This window comes from Notamacropus eugenii, chromosome 3 (assembly GCF_028372415.1).
Source record: "Notamacropus eugenii isolate mMacEug1 chromosome 3, mMacEug1.pri_v2, whole genome shotgun sequence".
NCBI lineage: Eukaryota > Metazoa > Chordata > Mammalia > Diprotodontia > Macropodidae > Notamacropus > Notamacropus eugenii.
Genome location: NC_092874.1, coordinates 141,249,430 through 141,271,485, shown reverse-complemented (window position 1 = coordinate 141,271,485; position 22,056 = coordinate 141,249,430). Strand labels below are relative to the sequence as shown.

The following is a 22,056-nucleotide window of genomic DNA, read 5'->3' as shown; positions in this document are numbered from 1 at the left end:
CCCAGACTGTGCATGTGAGTGCAAATTGGGAGAGTAACACAGAGGGAGTGTTCCATTCACATTTACCTGTTAATTACTTGTTGATTGACCCATTGGAATGTTCACTCCTAGAAGATCTTAATTGTTTTCCCCCCTTTCTTTGTATCCCAAGGGCTTAGGAAAATATTTGTCGTGTCATAAATAGTGTCTTAAAAATCTCTTAAACTCATAGTTATGTTCACCAGTCTCCCCCATTATTCTGTCCTGCCAACTAATTCCCCCCTACACAAATATACACATATTCACACACACATGTACAGCAATCTTGCCAGATTAGAGAATCAGGCAAATATTGGACTGTCTTTGATTAGAGAACGTTTTTTTGTGGCCATAATCAACTAAAGAAAGCAAAACTTTCCCATGACTAATGTCATGTCCAAATTGTGTTATAAACCAGGTTTATATGTAGCATATATGGTTTTAGTAGAGAATATTTCAAGCAAACATCAAGTAGTATGACTAGATTTTTAATTAAAATGTCCAGTAGACTGTCGTACACTTTGAAACTTCACTTTATCATGGTGGTCATTTTGGTCCTCTTCGACAATGAAGGACAACAACCAACCAAGTTTTTCTAAAAATTGTTTCTGTAGAGTGTGTGTGCATGTGTATGTATGTGTGTGTGTATGTGTGTTTGCATGTGTTTGCATGCTTCTATAGAGACATCAGTGAAAGGTCAGTTTAAAACCAAGAAGTACATTTTCTGGTACCCAGGAACACCTCACTTAACACTATCCTCTACTAGCAAATGAAGAAGGTTTCTGATATCAATTTCTTGTAACAACACTATTAAGACTTTTCGGTTAGCATTGGTTTAAAACAGAGGGTTTACATAGATCTACGTAGGACATTGCTGGTGAATTTATAATTTGAATGTTGTCAAAGGAGTCAGGTTAAATTGCCTCTTCAATTTTCAGTTTTTCTCAACCATATACCATATGTAAGAGTGAGATCATTGAGCAATTAAGATAATGTAATAGTTCTTCATAATTTTAGATAGCAGCCAATCCTAGAAAAATCTTTAGTTCACAAAATGCTTTGGATACGGCCAACTGACAAGTAGTTCTCTCTTCTCTGTCTCTGTGTTAGTATTCCTCCTCAATTCTTCACATTTCAGTTAAAATCTCACCTTCTCCCAGAAGCCTTTCCCGATTCCCCCTTAATTCTAGTGCCTTCACACTGAGGTTATCTCCAGTTTATTCTGCATATAGCTTGTTTTTACATAATCGTTTGTATGTTTTCCCACCCACTCCACTGTAAGCTCCTTAAAGGAGGGTCTGTATTTTGTCTTTCTTTGCATTTCTAGCACAGTGCCTGACTCATAGGGGGTGTTTAATAAATGTTCATTCATCCATATATTTGACAGATACTCTGCAGAGCATTTGTACTTCGATAGCTTCAGACATTTTCCAATTTATCTTAATATTTTCATGAGACATTTTGCATGGTCTTTCAAGTCTTTTGAGATGATAATATTTGGTACCCCACAATCACGAAGTGGTTTATTTGATCTGTCCATTTCCCCACCAATCTCTGTAAGACATGAAAAACTGGCAGTTGTGCCCAAGTTTCCTTGGACTATGTGTTCAATTTGGGAGGCCCTTTCTGACATGATGAAGACTCTCTTTTTACCTTCTTCTGCTGTAGTAATCCTGTTTTCTACTTTAATTTTTTAAATGAATGAATCTACTTTCTCTATCTCCCATCTGCCTCCCCATTGAAAAAAAAAAACAAACCAAAAACAGAAAACAAATATGTTTAGTCAAGCCAAACAGATTTCCACATTGACCATTTTCCAAAAAGATATGTCTCAATCTCAACCAAGTCAGAGTCTCATTCTTTCCTACCTCAAAAAAAAGAGCTGCAAATATTTTTGTATGTCCTTAGAGTTTATTTTCCTTAGGACTAATTCCCCTGTCTTCCCTCTAATTCCCCCCTTTCCCTTCTCCCATTTCCCTCCTATTTCTCTGTTGAATGAAATGTATTTCTGTACGCAAGTATGTGTGTGTGTGTGTGTGTGTGTGTGTATTGCCACTTCTGACCAGTTCAGATAAAAAGGAAGTTCAAATGTTTCCCTATCCAAAGCCCTCTTCCTTGTTTCTACAGAATAGAAAAAGAAGGAAAGAGAAATAACACTGAGTAGTGAGGGGTAAAGGAAAGCAAGGTTAGACAAAATTATCTCAACATGATCAGGATGTGCAAGTAGATGTCTAAATTTTAATTTTGAGTTTTCAGGAGGTAACCAGCAGATTCTCTTTTTGCCCTTTGGGGGCAAAAATAAATTATTAGAAAATAAATCTAGACAGTTTTCTTCTAAGATTTCTTAAAATATGATGTCTAGGGTTTTTTTTGGTCATCGTTTTCAGGTAGTCTAATAGTTTTTGTTTCTTTTCTCCTCCATATGTTTTCCATGTTAGTTATTTTTGCTGTGAGATATCTTACATTTTCTTCTATTTTTAGTCTTTTGACTTTGTTTTAATATTTTTTATTCTCTCCTACTGTTTGGTTGTTATAATTTTCAGAGAGTTTGTTGTCTGAGCAAGAGGTTTTGTGCCAAGGTGTTAATCCCCTTTCTAATTTTTACTTCCATAGCTCTCATTTCTTTTCTTTTTTTCTTTTAGTTCTCTCATTTCATTTATAACAATACTTTTAACTCTTTTTAAAAAAAAACAACAACAATTCATGCTTTATCTCTTCTACAAATTCTAGTTGAATTTGTGCCTGAGCTGTGTTTGTATTGGAAAATTTCTCATCGATATTCTGGAGTCTTTTTCTTTTTCTAAGATTGTGTCTTGAATCACCGTAATAGGTTTTTATTCACCTTAGTAATTCTCACGATAATAGATTTTTATAGGTATTCTTTTTAAAAAAAAATTTGCTTCTTCTCCCAGCCTACTTTCTTACTTCTAACTTTATGTAATGGCCAGGTTTTGCACTTCTGGAGGAAAGACCTGGGCTGATTCTATGGCTGCTTTTCTTGGAGTACAGAGTAAGAGAACAGTAGGCTTCCCTGTGGCCTAGGATTCCTGCCCTGGTTATTCCTGTGCAAGCTTCAGACTGGTCTAGAACCTGGAACTGAAAGCAGAATCTGAGCCACACCTCTATTACTGCTTGCCTCTAAACTAAAAAACCCACTGAAATGGTGACAAGTTTGACAATGAATACAATACCTCCTAAGTTAATCTTCTTAAAGTACAGGTTTGATTATATCAGTCTCCTGTGAGAGTGGCTCCTATTACTTCTAAGATAAATTACAACCTTTCCCCCTCTCCCTTCCTACAGGTGATTACATATTATTCCTTCCTCACACACTCTCTACTCAAGCCAAACTGTTCCTCAAGCACAATATTCACTCTCATCTCCATGCCTCTGAACAGGCTGTCTACATGCCTAAAATGCCCTTTCTCTAGACTCCTGCCTTTGTAAACCTCCCAAAGCTTAGTTTAAATGCTACTTACAAAAAAGCTTTTCATTAACTAAGATCTACCCTACTTATTAAAACCCTTCCTGACCTCACGTCCCACTGAAATCACTTTGTATAGGTTTTTTTGGTGTGGACCTGTGACTTCACTGGGGTAGAGAATTCCTAGTGAGAAAACTCTTCAGAGATTTAAAAGCCTAGGTAGAACCTGAAGCCAAGTTCGAGGACTTGAGGATATCTTTCTAGACACTACACCATGCTGCCTTTCTTTGTACATATTTTACATTTACTCATCTGTGTAAATGTTACTTTCCTCCCAGAATAATGCAAACTCTTTGAAGGCAAGTGATATTTCATTTTATATTTGTATTACCATGGCTAATACAGTACTTGATATGTCCTAGGCACTTAAATTCTCATTTAATTGGATTGAGTTAGAGTAGATTAAATGTTAGTTTGACCCTAACTTCTACCAAACCACTTTCCAATTTTCCTTGTAGTTTTTATCATATAAGGTTTCCTTCCCACCCACTCTCATGTTTTTGAATAATGATTGTTCTTAATTGCTTCCGATTTGTATTTTTAACATGCTACTTTACTGATTGGCTTTTTCATTTTTTAGCCAATATTAAATAGTTTTGTTGATTATAGATTTGTAATGTAGTTGGAGGTCAGGTAATTGTATGACTACGTTCCTATTTTTAAATTTTTTTCCCTTGAAACTCTAAATTTTTTATTTCTTCAATAAAAGAATTTAATAATTATTTTGTCTAGGTTTATAATTCATCCCTCATTCTATTACTGTACCTTAATTTAACTCTATTATCTTCATAGTTAGTATTTCATAATTATGGTGGAAAATGGGGGCATCCTAGCTTTACTATGTTAATGCTGGGAAAACTTTCAGTGTTTTTCCTTTTCAAATAATAACTCATTTTGGTCATCTTAAAGATAGGTTGTTTTGTGTCTTTTCTTTTTATAGTTCTTGTTATAAATGAATATTTGTCAAAACCTCTTTGAACATCTGTTGAGATAGTTGATTTATTTTTGGTTTTGATGTTTATACGATTAGATATTGTAATTTTCTTTCCATTTATAAATCATCCTTCTATCCTTAGCATGACCCAAATGTGGTCATAGTGAATTATTTTCTGGATTGCTATTGTCTCTGATGTAAATTTTTGCATCAATTTTCATTGATGTAATTTGATAAAATTGGTCTATATTTCCTTTTCTCTTCTTTCTCACTTCCTAATTTGGGAATCACGACCATAGTTTCACATTAAAAAGGTGATAGAGTGCCTTATTTCTCTATTCTTGAGAAGAATTTTTGTAGAATAAACATTAATCTCTTTTTAAAGCTTTGGTAGAATGTACTTGTAAATCCATGTAGACTAAGGAATTTTGTCTTTGACCATTCATTTATAGTTTGCTTCATTTAGCACATTTTAGGAAAAACATTGCAAGGTGGAAAGTGTCCAGAGGACAGCCAGAATGATGCAGGGCCTTAAGTACAAACCCTATGAGGACAGGTTAAACAACCTGGGAATTTTTAGCTTGGAGATGAGAAGACTCAGAAAGGCAACATAATAGTTACATTCAAGAATATGAAGAGCTGTCATGTGGAAGAGGGATTAGACTTCATAATCTGTTTGACTTAGTAAAGTTACAAAAAGTTGATTCAAACTTGATGTTAGGAAAAAATTTCCTAACAATTGGAACTACTTAACAGAGAAAAGTGCTGTTTTGGGTAATAGTTGGTCCTCCCATATTAGATTGATTTTTTGAGGCAGAGCTGAATTGCTACTTATCTGGAATGTTGAAGTGGTGTACTTTTGGGGGTATGGATTGGATTCTAATTTTCTGATTTCTTTTTTCTTAGATTAGGTTATTTCTGATCTCTATTTCTTGTTTTTTGTTAATTTAGTCATTTCATTTGTGTATGTGAAAGGCAATAGACATAGATATAGACAATAGAAATAGAAAGCTGACTTTGAAAAAGTCCTGCTTATGATATAAATTAGGTACATGACCATAAACAAATCTTTTAGTTTTTCATGTCCTAGGCTACTCTATGACTGTGAATTTCAGGTCTGATACATTGTAGAAAGTTCCTACTGGGAGCTCCCAACATCCATAGATCCAAACAAATCAAAAAAATAATTTTTATAGATATTCATTTACTTCTTTTGAATTCTCAGTTTTGCTGGAATACAATTAATTGAATGTAGTAGTTTCTGGTAAGATTATTTATTCTCTGGTTCTTTTTGCATTTGGGTAATTTGATGTTCCTTTTATTTTAATTGGTTAACTTATTAATCTTAGCCCACCAGTTCTTAGTTTAGTTTATCAGGTCTATATTCAAAATATTCAAATAGATCTATGATCGTATTGATTCAGAAGTTCCCTCCAATGATGCAGATGTCCACTCTTTGCTCATGCTATGCAATTTTTGTCCATGTTCCTCTATAAGTTTGCCCAGGGGGTCCACCCAATGTCATTGATGACCTTTCAGTTACCTAATAAGAACCAAGATAATTTCTATGCCTTTGGTATCCACTTCTAATATGCCTCATAAATCTTTTCCTCAATGTCTTTACAGTCATCACCTCTAGGATACATTTCTTCTGTTTATCTAGATGATTTTTCTTACTTCTCAGTGCCATTTCTACCTCCCCTATAGGTCTATACATAAGTACATGTGATGTTAGGGTCCAAGGGTAGTCTTTGATGGAAAAAATTTGCTACAATGATTTTTATACATTTTTTCCACTGTTGTTCTGCTTGTTATCCTTTCATTTTTGCCTTTAGATGCTCCCAGTGTTCCTTTGTTTAGGTGGAGGCCTTATCAAACTTTCTATAAACTGTATTTTTCCTCCATTGTTTCCCTCTGATTTATGAGATGATGATATTCATAATAATCTATCACTTTTCCTGGTAAAATTTTACAAACAAATTTATATTCTAACCAATGCTGTCTTAGGAAGCCATCTTGTTATCTATAGCAAACTAAGTCAGGTGTTTGCTGACTAAGATAGATTTGGGGCTCTTTGATATTCTTGTTAAGGCAATTAGCTTATTTAAGTTTAACATCTATACAAAATTATGAAATTGGAGTAATTTCTGTTATACATTTCCCACTTTTTACTTGAGTTGTTTCAGTTTTGTACTGTTTCTTTTTCTCATCACTTTTCTTGTTACTTTTTTGCAGTTCTGATCTTAGCTCTAACACGTTGACAACGCCCTCAACAGAAATAAGTATTTTCTCAACTGTTAAGTTATTATCTATTTCATTTTTTTGTGGTGTTATTTGGTGCTCTCCATTTTCAATATTTACCAATTCTTTTCTCAAAAAAAGTTTTATGGTGAAAAGTTCAGGATGTACTACTGTTTAGTAATGACAGTCTCTTATTTAGGTTTGTGTCCTTTGCTTGTATTTTCTCTGTAGATTAGTTTGTTATGTTACTTACCTGTATAGTGTGTGGTTTATTTTTTTCTCACTTTTTATACTTGTTTATGATTCCTGTATACCCTAGTACAGGGATGAAAACCTGTGGTCTTGAGTCCACATGTGGCCTTCTAGGTCTTTGGGTACAGCCTTTTGACCTACTCCAAATTTTATAGAACAAATCATATTATTAAGGGGATTTGTTCTGTGAAGATCCCCATGATCTCTCCTTCAAAGACATTATGGGATGCTAAGAAATTGTTTATTCCTTTGTTTCAGAAAACTTAATATTCTTTCATATTTCTATTCATTCCACAGGTCATTTAAAACTAATTTTTCCAACACTGTTCAGCTTAGTTTTCTTTATTTATCTTTGTTTGATTTATCAATCTCTGACAGAGGAATGTTAAAGTCTTCCACTATTATTGTATCGCTAATAATGTCTTTTTTTTTTTGGCAATTCACATAACTTTTCTTTAAAGAACATAAATTTCATGCCATTCACTATATCTGTTGTTGTTTTTCAGCCACTTCACTCATGTCCAACTCTTCATGACCCCATATGGGTTTTCTTGACAAAGGTATTGACTGCTAGTCTTGTTCAGCACTTTTTCATAAGCTCATTCTTCTGAGAATCACTCTTTTCTCAGCAGCCAACTTTCTTCTGTTCTTAGGCTGACTCCAGTAGTAGTTGGATTTACAGACCCCAATTTATTAAGGGGATGAGAGAGAGCCTTCCAGGATCCTGCCCAGGTGTTATTTCCAAAGCCTTCTGTCTAAAATTGTAGTTGTCATGAGAAAGGTAGGGCTTTAACCCAAAGGCCACATGAGAAAAGCACCAAGAGTGGGCAAAAGCACTTGAAGCAGGCGTACCAGCAAGAGTGGGTCAGTGAGAGTCTTCAGGTTTTTTTTTTTTCTGTAGTAATTACCTTGTGGTTACTTGTTTCATTTCTCTTCTTCTTGTCGTTGATGTTTTTTGTTGACTTTGGGGGTGCCTTTTTGAGTTGAGACAGTAATGAGAAGCTAAACCCTAAGTCACTTTTCATTTTGCTATCCTCCCAGGATTTCTCCCAACAACAAGTTTATCAATATTTGCTATGGATAAAGTTTGCAGATTTTGACTTATAGCACCAAAATTCTGACCTGATCCATTATAGCCAAATTATCCATTTGTGGCTTATCCATTTGGTGAGATAGCTGTGGGGAAATTTTCATTGAAGAATAGATTTTTTTAAGTACTCCTAGCATGCTGCTTCAGACATAATTTTTAGCATGTTCTGGAAATGCAAACTCATTTTGATATTAGCCTAAGGACAACATAATTACAAGTAAATGTGCAACATGTATGTGTGTGTGTGATATATATGTCCTGTAGTAATAAAATTATTTTAAATTATCTAAAATTTGGGATTACTGTCAATATTTATTAACATACATGTTCTGGAAAGTTGACAAAATATATATGTCAAAGCATAGAAATTTTCACAAAAATAAAAAAAGTGACATTATAGTAATTTAGTAGCTTCCAAATCTGGTCACGCAGATTTGACTGAAATAATGATTCAGTGACTAAGGAATACTCAATTCCATATACATTTCTTAAGTGCTTATTATGCACAAGACACCATTTTGATAAAGAAATGCATTTTATCAAGCACCTAAGTATTATGAGGCATAGCATATTAAAAATATGATAAAGGTAATCTCCAGTTTAGGAATAAGTAATATTATCAAAGTTCCTTTGTGATTTAGTTACTGGTCTTTAGAAGGAACTATTCCCCTAGAAACAAAGTTATAAGTGGTGATTGTGTTCATACTTTTTAGCTCCATTAACCTAGTGTTTGACTTCCAATGTAGTTTAAAAATATTATTAGTCTTAGCTTTGAATTTTCCTGTAGACTATAAACCCTGGCATATTCTGAGTCATGAACCCAGAGCTCACTCATTCTAATTAATGAGTTGGAAGAAAGGGACTAGGATGATAATCCAGTAGTTTTGCAGTCCCTTGGAAGTATCAGGTTTCATTGGAAACTTTCTCCTCTACCGTGTTTTTGGGTTTTTTTTCAAACTTTGCCAATTTTTTTTCAGTTTGAAATTCTCTCCTTTTCCTAAGCCCCCTCCACAACCATTGAGAAGGCAAGATAAGATCATTACAAATATGTATAGACATGCAAGACAAATTTCTGCAATAACCATATTCCAAAGAGAGAGAGAGAGAAATAGAAGAAATTACTCTTTAGCCTGCAGGTGGATAGCATGTTTTATGGTTGGTCATTATGTTGATCAGAGTTACTAAGTGTTTCAGAGCTGATTATCTTTACAATATTACTATTACTGTATACATTGTTCTTCATATTTCTGCTCACTTCGTTTTGTATCACTTCATAACAAGTCTTCCCAGATTTTTCTGAAACCACTCCCTGCATTATTTCCTTATAGCATGGTAGTATTCCATCACATTTCACTATATACCATGATTTGTTCAACCGTTTCCCTAAATTATGGGCCTCTCTCCTCAGTTTCTAGCTTTTTGGCACAATAAAAAGAGTTGCAATAAATATTTTTGTACATATGGGCCCTTTTCCTCTATCTTTGATCCCTGGAATATCTTCTGGTCCAAAGGTGTAATGAGTGTAATAGCTTTGGGGGCATAGGTCCAAACTGCTTTCCAGAATGATTGGACTAGTTCACAGATCCATCAGTAGTACATTACTGTACCTGTTTTCCCAGATCCCCTCCAGTATTTGTCATTTTCTTTTTTATCTTTTTTATGTCAACTTAGCCAGTCTGATCAGTGTGAGGTGGCACCTCAGAATTGCTTTAATTTGCATTTAATTACTTGTGATTTAGAACTTTTTTCATTTGACTATTGATAGCTTTTATTTCTTCCTCTGAAAACTGCCTATTCATATCCCTTGACCACTTATTTATTCAGAAATAGCTCTTACTCTTGTACATTTGGCCCCACTCTATATATATTTTAGAAATGAGACCTTTATCAAAGCAATTATTCCCAACTATTCTGAATTTGATATTCTAAATATGAGTTGTTTTTATGTATATATTTATGGGGATGTTATATGAATGTTTGAGTCATGTCAGTGATTCTATTTTAAGTTGACAATTCTATCTTATGAAATAGCTCCTAAAGATCTCAGAAATAATGGTAAATCAGGCAACATAAGAATAAACTTGGGCTGGGGGCACAGATTCTCATTCTCAATCCAAAAGTCATCACTAGGTATCAGTGGGTTTGCATTCAGATTTTCTACCTAATTAATTTAAAAGTATATACTATATAAAAATGGAATTTTAATTTTATTAAAAATTATCATAAAGTAATAAAAAATTAAAATATCTAACTAGTCTTTTAGAATAACTGTTGAACACATACTGAATAATTATTTTACTAACTAGAGAGCAAGCATCACAATTAGCATTCGGCAATTTCTAAACAAATATTAAAATGTAATTCCATGTGAAAAATGATCATTGATTCCCTAGACAGAAAGATTTCACAGAATCTGAGAAAAGTTCCTAGAATGCCTTCTATATTATCCACACAAAGAACTTCTGCTAATCATTTGAAGAGATCAGCAACAGCACCATCTAACTCTTCTTTAAGGTAAAAAAAAATTTCTTCATTGAAAAATGAGATGGACATGGTGAATTCAGAAGAAAGCAATTCACTCAGTTCTTAGCAAATGTAGTTTTATCAGTACTAAAGTCCTATACTTTTAATGCTTCATCATGGCAGGGAGGTGCCCTCTCTTCTTAAAGTCTACACCAGTAGAGACGTGGTAGGCTTCCAAGTATAAGCTTAGTGATATCTTGCATGTCTTTTGTGCAAGAATCAGCCCAGGAAGATGTTTGTGATCAGATTAGCCAAACGGTGATGACATTGCAGCCGCATCAACTCTTAATGACCATCCACTAACTTGAAGAGGGTTCCAGCTCCCTTGGTGGAGGGAATACACACACTGATTCTTGAGGTTTTGCTTGGTTCCTATTGTTTGTTAATGACTGAAAAAAATTCAAAAGCAATACTGAATGTTCACAGAGTCTATCCCCATTTTCTGCTTTGTGAGGATTGCAGTCAGCCTGCTTGATTTCCTCAGATGTTTGGCTTCTGCACCCCTCAAATGCGCTCTGAAATATTCTTGCCTTCTCAGTACAATCTCAATAAGGTTTTCAGCTCTCAACAACAGCCGGAGGCAAACCTAATCAACTGTGTCTCAGACGAACTTCAACACCAGCCTTTCCTTGCTGCTACCTCAGCACTCAGCTTCATTTTTCCTATCTATAAAATAAGGGGGCTGAAATGGATGATCCCTGAGATTCCCTCTTATTTCTAAATTGTGTTATTCTCCCTTTATTAGCTCCTCATGGAGGATCATTCAATAGCCTAGACTTGCTCCTCCCTACCATACACATAAAGGGTAGTTCTAGTTACCTGCAGCTGAAAGTCGTAATTATTATTTTTATTTCTTAGTCATTTGAAGATAAACCAGTCACTATGAAGCTCCAAGGAGAGCAGGTTAGTCAAATCTCCAACACTTCTCTAAATAGGTGTTCTAATTACAAAAGAAAATATGAGGATGTGTTTCAGGGGCCAGTTTTTTGTAAGTAGATAAAAATAAATATTTCTCTCTTTTTTTTTTTTTTTTTTACTGATTAGATCCATTATGGTTCTGCACAAAGAGGAAGGAACTCAGATATACATTTTCCAGACATTTTGAAGAGTGGCTTGTAAGAACAGTGACATACTGATTTCATCCACGTCTTCCTTTCAGGAATAATAACGTTTTCCTTCTAAAATAGTAACAATGAATGCAGTTCTTTGCCTTGGCATATTATGCTATGGTATCATCCAAGCTGATACAATTCTATTTCCAGCTTACCATTAGTGTAGATCATTGAAAGAAACAGAATATAGCCAGGTCACCAGTCAAAACTGTGTAATGAGAATATTACTAGGAGTGGCTGGCTACTCTTTTTTTAGTGTGTTACTGCTAGAAAAGGAATGTAATATTCCTATCTATGAATATGGGAGGCATACATCTGATGATCCCACTGAGCTATACCAAGTGTGTGTAGGATTGAGCTAGGCAAAACAACCTGTTTGCACTATGGATCTAGGAGAAGGAGGGGAAGAAGTAGTACACAGTTCTGATATAACAAAAGAAAAGTAACGAAAATATCAAATGCCCATGCTCTTAGGCCCTTTCCAAATTTGATGAGTATCTGAAGCTGTTGGGACTAAGAAGAGATAGGGACTTGTGTTATTCAATGTTTTTATCACTGATTTGGATGAATGATGCATACTTGATAAGTTTGTCAGATTTGGAGATGAAATGAAACTGGGAGGGATAGTTTAAGGTCCAGAGATGGAGGACCTCTGGCCTCAAGACCCTTGGGTATAGCCTTTTGACTGAGTCCAAGTTTTACAGAACAAATTCTTTTATTAAGGGGATTTGTTCTGTGAAGTTTGGATTCAGTCACACTTGAGGACCTAGAAGGCTGCATGTAGCCTCAACACTGCAGGTTCCCCAGCCTGGAAAGCTGTAGGGATCAAGATCCTCCAAAGACCTCAAACAGAATAATAGGTGAATTTCACAGGAGATAAAGTTAAATTCTATAAATCGGTTCAAAGGTATCTTCATATATACAGATGGAGATGTAATTAGACAACCACTTGTGTAAAAGAGATCTGGGAATTTTATCAGATTTTATCAGCTTTCAGAGTCAAATATTCAAAAAAAGCATTTATTATATGCCAGGCATTATACTAAGCATACAAAAATGAAAATGAAACAGTCTCTGCCTTCACTGGGCTTGAATTCTATTGAGGGAGACATGTACATATATAAGTTTATATTTGATACATACAGAGCAGATAAAGACAATTTAGAAAGAATCAGCAGTTAGAAGAATCAGGAAAGGCTTCATGTAGAATTGGTGCTTGAATTGAACTTTGAGGGAGACTAGGTAGTCTTGGAAGTGGAAGTGAGGAAGAGGATAGTCTGTACAAAGGCATGGCATCAAGCATGGGGAATAATAAAAAGGTTAGTTTGTCTGGACTACAGAATGGATCAAGGTGAATATTGTGGAATAAGGCTGGAAAGGTAGATTGGGCCATATTTTGAAGAACTTTAAATAGCAAACCACAGGGGTTTATAACTGATCCCAGAAGGAATAGGAGCCCCTGAAGTATATTAAGTAAATAAGTGACAACGTGATACCTATGCTTAAGGAAAATCACAACAATTGTGTGGAGTTATTTTGAAATGAGGAGAAAGAGTCTTGAGATAGGAAGGACAAATAGAAAGCTTTAGCAGTAACCCAGGCAAGAGAAGACCCTGAACTAAGGTGGTGTCCATATGATAGAAAGAAGAGGATGAATGTGGACAAGATTTGGCAACTGATTGAATATATGAGATGAATGAGTAAGAAACGGGATGACAATGAGACTGTGAACCTGGATGACTAGAAAGTTGTTGGAACCTCAATAAAAATAGAGAAATTTGACAGAGTGAGCTTGAGGAGAAAGTCAGCAGTGTGACATGACAGTCAAAAAAAACTAATGTTATTTTAGGCTGTATTAATATAGCTGTAGTGTCAGGGATGAGAAGGTAAGGGTCCTAATGTCCTCTGCCCTAATCAGAATACATCAGAAATACAGCGTTCAAAAAATACAAGTCATTCCCCAATTGATAAATGGTCAAAGGATATGAATGGGCAATTTTCAGAGGAAGAAATTAAAGCTATCTATAGTCATATGAAAAAATGCTCTAAATCACTATTGACTGGACGGATACGAATCAAAACAATTCTGAGATACCACATTACACCTATCAGATTGGCCAACATGACAAAACAGGAAGATGATAAATGTTGGAGAATATGTGGGAGAGTTGGAACACTAATTCGTTTTTAGTGAAGTTGTGAACTGATCCAGCCATTCTGGAGAGCAATTTGGAACTATGCCCAAAAGGCTATAAAAATGTGCATACCCTTTGACCCAGCAATGCCACTTCTAAGGCTGTATCCTAAAGAGATAATAAAAATGGGAATAGGTCCCACATGTTCAAAAATATTTATAGCAGTTCTCTTTGTGGTGTCCAAGAACTGGAAATTGAGGGGATGCCCATCAACTGGGGAATGGCTGAACAAGTTGTGGTATATGAATGTAATGGAATACTATTGTGCTATAAGAAATGATGAACAGGCAGACTTCAGAAAAACCTGGAAAGACTTATATGAACTGATGCTGAGTGAAATGAGCAAAACCAGAGAACATTATACACAGTAACAGCCACAGTGTGCAAGGACTGTTTTCGATAGACTTAGCCCTTCACAACAGTGCAAGGACCTGAAACATTTCCAAACGACTCATCATGATGCAAAATGTCATCCACATCCAGAGAAAAAACTATGGAGTTGAAATGTAGAATTAAGCAGTCTATTTTCTCCTTTGTTATGTTTTGTTTTGGTTTTTCTCATGGTTTCTTCCATTTGTTTTAATTCTTCTGTGCAACATGACTAATGTAAAAATGTGTTTAATAAAAATGTATGTGCAGAACCCATGTAAGATTGCATGCTGTCTCAGTAGGGAAGGAGAAGGGAGAGGGAGAAAATGTAAAACTTATGTAAGTGATTGTTGAAAAGATTGTTGAAAACTGAAAACAAAACAATTAAATTATAATAATAATAAAAAGAACTACCGTGTTCAGCTTAGGCAACACATTATAGGAATAGCTTTGACAAATGGGGGCACGTCATGAGGAAGGTATCCAGGTTGGTGAGGGATTTGATGCTATGTCCTTCATTGAAGAAACAGAGGATGTTTATTCTGGAGAAGAGATGATTCAGTAGGGACATAATAACTGCCTTAAATATTTGAAAGTCTATCACGGAAGAGGCAGCTAGGTGGCAAAGTGGATAGAGGGCAGAGCCTGGAGTCAGGAAGATCTGAGTTCAAATCTGGCCTCAGACATTTACTAACTGTGTGACCCTGGGCAAGTCACTTAATTCTGTTTGTCTCAGTTTCCTCATCTGTAAAATGAGGTTGAGGAAATGGCAAACATTCCAGTATCTTTGTCAAGAAAACCCCAAATAGGGTCACAAAAAGTCAGACACAACTGAAATAACTGGACAAAAAAATAACACACGGAAGACAAATTAAACTTCTTCTACTTGGATCCGAAGAGCAGACCTAGGAGCAAGAGGTAGAATTTGCAGAGAAGTCGATTTCTGCTTGATATAGGGAAAGACTTCTCAACAATTGTAGCTGCCCCAAAGTGGATTGGACAACCTTAGAAGGGATAGTAGGTTCTCCTTCTGTGGAGATTTTCAAACAAAGGCTGAATGACCACTTGTCATCACTGCTGTAGAAGGGACTTTTATTTAAAAGTGAGTCATTCTAGATGGCTTTCTTGCTTGTATCCAATGATGAGATTTTAAGATTCTGGAATTCTTCATCTAAGACTTGCCACTGCTCAGAGAGACACATGTTCATAGTTAGCAGGAGGGAGGTGGAGCAAAATATATGATGAGTAAAGATAAAACATACCATAGCACCAAGTAAAAGTCAAATCCAGGAATTATTGGGAATGATGACAAAGTATAAGCCAGAAGAAAGGTGGCAGGAATGTCCTAGGTGGTCAGAGGGTGGATTGAGCCATCAGGAGTGGGGCTGGAAAGAGATAAAAGGTCAAGAGCAAATTCAAGTCAAAAGAGTTGGACCTGTATCAACAGTTCAAGTCCAGGAGCTCTCAGGCTGCTATTTCCAAAACATGCTTCATTGTGACTTTCTTTTAAGGGTTTCTCACACTCTAGTTTTGATTTCATAGGGCCTCCAAGGTCATCTAGTCCATCTTGTAAGCAGGAATCCCCTGGGCCGCTCTTCTGACAAATGGTGGTTCACTCTTTACTTGAAGACCTCTAGTGGGTATTCAGTCCACATTTGAACACCTTTCATTTTTAGAGCATTTCCTTATATCCACCAGAAATTTCTCTCTCTGAAACTTGCTCCTTGTAACAAATATCTTTCTAAACTATTAAAAGATACCTCTTCCCTCATGATTGGTTCATGCTCCCTTCTGCAATTTAGTGGCTTGTCAGAAAACAACAGGCAGGCAAACTATGTGGAGCAGCTAGACCTAGCCGGAGCAGACAAAGAGGACTCATATTTCTCAGTGCTGCAGCAAAAGCACATAAAAGTTCACCTCTTTGATTTCATCTTTAGGTTGTGAAACCAAGTAGAGAAGAACACCCAAAAAAAGCTCAAATATTTCACTGTGTGTCATTCAGCCTCCATGTCATTTCTTCTCCTCTCTGTCACAAACCAGCAGGCTTTTTAAAAAAAATCTTTACTTAGCATGGCATCATAGTACTGCTGCTTAGGGGAAAGTTAATATCAATAAACTCCACAGTATTATTAAGTTTATCAAGTATCAGAATATCTGGTCTCTAGGTCAGAATGTTTTAATCTGTTACTCTTTTCCAGTACATCTCAGAATAGCTTTTTTCCAACAGGCATATCCACAAAGGTTATAATTAAATTCTTACTCAGCTTTCTTTTCCATAGGGTATTAGTCCTCATCTTTTAATCTTTTTTTCAAAGCCCTATTTTTATTATTCAATTATTTTTGTTCCTTCCCACTGAGTCTCTCATAATAGTATCTCAATTTTTTTTTGCTCCTTGTCTTAAAAAAATTATTCAAAACAAAAATGTGATTTTTACCCTAATCCCATCACCAAGGACACTGAATTCTTTCCTGGGGCAGAGAACTAGATAGCATTTTTGGCATGACCAGGTTCCTCTGTTGCTTTTTCTCTTTAATTCTTTGTTTTAATGCAGGTATGCTTGGTCTCATCGACAATTTTCTCTAGACTTTCCTTATTTTCTTGTTCCTATCTTCAGTATTACATTTCCTAGCCTTCAAATATTGCCTTATTGTAAAGAAATGACCAAATGAAGAAAAAACTATTCTGCCTATAGTGTTATATCCTGTCATTAATGGTGGAAGAAAATCTTTGATATCATTAACTATATGGAAATCTAGGATCTAATTCAATTCAATTTTACCAATCTGGAAAGTCACCACCGACTCTCATTATTTCAAGAACAAGAGAAGGCATCTGAAAATATTGTCAAAACTATACTAGGAGGTGGTTGAAATACGCATATGGGATAGGGAGAGATTTCCAGTGTTTCTTGTCTCAGGAGTATCTTTGTTATCTCAACTCTGCCTGTAAGTGGAGAGAGCCAAGGAGCTCAGGAAAAAGAAATTTGATAGAAGGTCCATTGTGAGCTCAGGTTTGAATAGTAGAAAATTTGATCTAGAGTGGGACCTGGGCTGACAAGCAACATAAGGTCCCAGATCTAAGGAAGATAAGCAAGGTGGTCATATCATGTAGTCCCAGAGTCATACTGCATCTAAAGAGGACCAGATGTCAGTCTGGAGAAACTGTCTTCACCATAAATGTCAAAACTATCCATTATGGTTTTCGCAAAGGTTTGCACATTTGCTTCAGCAAACTAGCCAGGGGAGAAAGAATGAAGGGCAAGAGTTAGTGACTAATCATCAAGTTCTCCTAAAGGGTGAATTACAATAAGTGACTGAAGGAAATCTTTAAAATCCTTACAGAGAAGGGTCTTTTTTCTCAGAGGACAAATACATAATTTTCCATAGGTCCATGGTCAATGAATCTAGATTATGGGAGAAAATTATGTTTCTTTCAGGCCTGAAATCCCAGGACAATAAGTTGAGAACTATTAGGATGGGGGTTGTATACAGAGTTGGGACTCCCACCTGGTATTAAAGGTTGAGGAAGCTAATTCTGAAAGACTGTAGTAGACAACCAGAAACCTAGAGTTTGACCAGACGACGTCATTTGGCTGACCATGAAGAAAAGATTAGGAAGAAATTAAGATAGGCAGGATGGTGGGAAAACTTAAGATGATGTTTTAAGTCTTTATTTCCATGGAAATCCAGAATAAACCAAGTAAGACTCAAGTAAGTTTGTCAGCTTTAACTTTTAATTGTCCAAGTTGCCTTTAGGTTTCCCTGCTTAAAGCTGCAAAGCTTAACAAAGCAAACAAAACATCTAAAGGGAGGATCACGTGCCTATTTAAAGAGTAGGGTAAGAGATACGGGAAAGACCTTCCCTTATCCTCTAGGGTAGGTAAATCTGAGTTATGAGGACACTCAGCTTTGGAGAGGTGAATCACTGGCACTGAGGATCCATTAGGGGGTGCCAGTGAGCCAACTCTTTGTGTTTACTGATGAAAAGAGTGGGGTTACAAAACAATATTTCTGAAATGTTATGCTTGGGTTTCAGGTTCCGAAAGGAATTATCAGTGAGAACACATACTTTTAATGCTAAAGATAAATGGAAGCTAATTCATTGGGGAATAAAATTAAATGAATAAAGAATTAAGACTGCCATTTAAATTAACTTTAGCATCTAGGAAGCTTTCTGTTAAAATGGCAAACATCTGTTGTTATACAAATAATCTGCTTGAAGAAAAAATGGTTTTAACAGCAAAATCGCATCTTTATGTTTATTTCCTTGCATCTGCTTGCCATAGTCTGAAAAATGTACCGGATATATACAAAAATGTGAAATTGGTTAACTAATTCTATTAATGTTCTGAATACTACTTTTAAAAATGATTATAGATTGAAATATCCAGACCAGTCTCCTTGAGGAAAAAGGTAGAGTTAGAATAATGGTCAAAATGCATTTTCTTATGACCTCTAAATGACTTCAAAATATTATGGTAGAATATTATCTTAATTTCTGAATAAATGAAAATATCTAAAATATGCAAAAACACTTATTAGTGGAATAAAAAAAAAGCTTAAAGATTCTATCAAATCAAGGGTTTCTCTCATCTTCAAGACCCAATTTAGAATTCCTTTCCTGATACCCTTTCCCCCACTCTGAGATTAAAGTGATCTCTCCTTCAAATTACTCATAGAACTCTACTTGGTTCTCTCCTTTGAATTTATCTACTCTCCTTCGTATCATAGTTATTTGTGCACATATCCATTCTCTCCATTAGATTGAAAGTACATTGAGAGAAAAGCCTGTGCTAACATTTCTAACATCAAGCATAGTTTGCACTTAATGTTTCTTGAATTAAATTGAAAATCACATGTACTTTGCATTGTCTTGAAACCATTTCAGTGTTTTTCTCTATCTAAACTGGGTTTCATGCCAGTAAATTCAGTGTGGATATTTTTAACATTAGTTGTGAAGAGAAAAAGACATATAACTGATGAATTTCCCATCTAAAAGATACTAAACTAAGCTCTTAAATTTTTTTTTAAGTCTTTCTAATTACTTGTTAAAAATAGAAATTCCATGACTTTTCAATTAAGATGGCAGAGTGAAAGGCTGAGAACCAGGTCCTTTAAAAAACAAACCAAGAAAGAAATAGCTTTAAACACACACACACACACACACACACACACACACACAGCAATTAAATTTGAAAATGAACAAAGGGAAGAAAATTCTGAGACCATCAAAAAAAAAATACAACAGAAGAATGGAAACAGCCAAAATACCAGAACTGGCAGAAATGAAAAAAGAAGTAACAACACAAGATGTTCTGACAGATTTTCCAATGGATAAATGACATAATTAAAGAAATAATGCAAAAATTAACACTGGTGGTAAAATTACAAGATGAAGGAAGATAAGACATGATTGGAGAAATTAAAATACAATGTAATACAAATTAAGAAGCAAAAGCGATGCATCCAGGATTATCTGCTTCCCAAAACTCTGTACAATATGAAACACAGGAGATAAACATTTAAGATTAGATTGAACAATTTGCAATATGACATGCCTTTCAAGGAAGGCTTTGATCAATAACCAAGCCTCCAAGGTAAAAAAGATAAGAACAGACAAAGATTTTGGATAGATTTAAGGAAAACCTTAGTTGAAGCCATTCAGCAGTAGAATGAGCTACCTGAAAATGTTGTGAGAAGTCTTAAAGTAGAGGCTTAATGACCACATGATACTGATATTGCCTAGGGATTCCTGTTCAGGCACAAATCAAAATAGTTAATTTCTAACATTTCTCCATCTCTCTGTCTCATTTTTTCAGATGTTATAATATTTCACATATATCACTTTATACTTCAAAAAGCACTTTTCTAGCAACAGTCCTGTGAAACTGGAACTACAGTTACTTTTATGCCATTTTACAGAGTAGGAGACTGAGGTTCAGATAGGCTAAATGACTTGTCCATAGTCATACAATTATGTGGCAGAGCCAGGACTTAAATAAGGTCTTCTGGCTCTTGAGTATAATACTTTTTTCACTGTTATTAAAGACACATACAGAGGTATCCATGAGCTGGAGACAGATTTCCAGTGTTTCTTGACCCCAGGACGTCAGCATCTAGTGATATTCTTTTGTGTCTTCTCTATTTCCTGATGACTTGTTCATTCTCACAGATGATTTTCATGCAGACTAACACATTAGAACAACAGATTCACCGAATCCCTGTATTTCTGTATATTTCAGTGAAATCAGATTTTTAGCTTTCTCTTGAAATTGTTTGTTCATCCTATTAATGTAAGCTACTTCAGTTATGAGCTAAATGAGTTCATCATTGATTAATTCAAATAATATTGATTTTTTTGTTTTGCACTTATTAGTAAATCAATCTCCTATCCTCTCTCCTTTCATCTTTTCATGCCTATATTTATACATACACACACATTCACAAAAGGGTTGCTTCTTTTCAATCTATTCCAGCTCTTTCTCCCTTTGTTAGATCTAGGTACAATGGAGAAGGCCACCACCGTGATGAATACTGTGTGAAAAGAGATTTGGATGTGAAATTAGAAGGACAGGGTTGAACTCTTCCACTTTTAATTGTGTGACTTTTCATAAACCACTCGGTTTATCCACTTATAAAATGGGAATGATAATACTCAAAACTCCTTCACTGGGTTCTTGTGAGGAAAATGTTTTGAAGAATGCAAAGCACTCTAAAAATGTTTTATTTATCTAAAAACATTTTGAAGTATGATAATATTATATTCTCTTCTGAATATGTTATAAGGTGATACAATCTGATTATCCTGGACTTCTTCCTCATAGCAAAGAGTTGGAAACCAGAGAAACAGCTAGAATGACTGATGAATATTAAATATAGCACCTGACACCCAAAGAATACTACCAACCCCTATGTTTATCATGGACAGATGAGGATCTGTCCTATTCCTAACTGATGTAATGAAAGGTTACTACTTAGAGTGTGATTACTCTTGATTATTGCCATTTTGTTTTCTAAGAATAAAAAAGAAAGCAAAGTTAAGCTAGACAAAAACTCCTACCAGACCTTAAGCTCCTCCCACCATCTTGACAGCTCTGAGCTGGACTGGGCTGGGCTAGTTTCCTGATACTTTGGAAAGCTCTGCTTTGTCTCTTGGACCTAGTACCAGTAATCAAGCCCCTGGTGGTGGCTGTGAAGCATTCTGCCTCATGCCTCCTCTATGAACTTTGTCCATTAAATCAGTTTGTAGACAGTCAATAAGCTCCACAGTTAAAGTGACTGTAAGGCTCTGTTTCTGTATTTTCAAATCAAAGACTCAATTGGCTGAAAAAATTTTCACAAGTAAATCTTTATTACCTAAGCTTAGGGTTCTAAACCATTCTTTGATGTCACAAACAACCCCTCTTGGTTTCATCATGCCTGGGGACCCTTTCTCAGAATAATATTTTTAAGTGCATTAAATACATAGAATTTCAAAGGAAACCAACTATGCTGAAACACTCTTATCAAGATATTTTTTAAGAACAGTTTTTTGCAAAACAGGAAGATGATAAATATTGGAGAAGATGTGGGAGATTTGGAACACTAATTCATTATTGGTGGAGCTGGGAGCTGATCCAACCATTCTGGAGAGCAATTTGGAACTATGCCTAAAGGGCTACAAAAATGTGCATACCCTTCGACCCAGCAATATTGCTTCTAGGACTGTATCCCCAAGAGATCATAAAAATAGGAAAGGGTCCCACATGTACAAAAATACTTGTAGCAGCACTCTTTGTGGTATCCAAGAACTGGAAATTGAGGTGATGCCCATTCCCCATCAATTGGGGAATGGCTGA

At 35.5% G+C, this 22,056-nt stretch overlaps 1 protein-coding gene across 7 annotated transcripts in view; it reads left to right on the top strand.

Moving 5' to 3' along the window:
* Positions 1-22,056, top strand: part of LOC140533361 (uncharacterized) — a 130,700-nt gene that overhangs the window by 55,904 nt on the left and 52,740 nt on the right. The window contains exons 9-11 of one of the 7 annotated variants that reach the window (XM_072653002.1): positions 10,413-10,533; positions 11,401-11,445; positions 11,587-11,747. The exons of the other annotated variants lie outside the window; for them this stretch is intronic. Of the exons in view, the coding sequence (XP_072509103.1) occupies positions 10,413-10,533; positions 11,401-11,428 (149 nt within the window). The 3' untranslated portion in view covers positions 11,429-11,445; positions 11,587-11,747. Of the gene's footprint in view, positions 1-10,412; positions 10,534-11,400; positions 11,446-11,586; positions 11,748-22,056 lie in introns of those variants that run through there. 7 annotated transcript variants of the gene reach the window in all.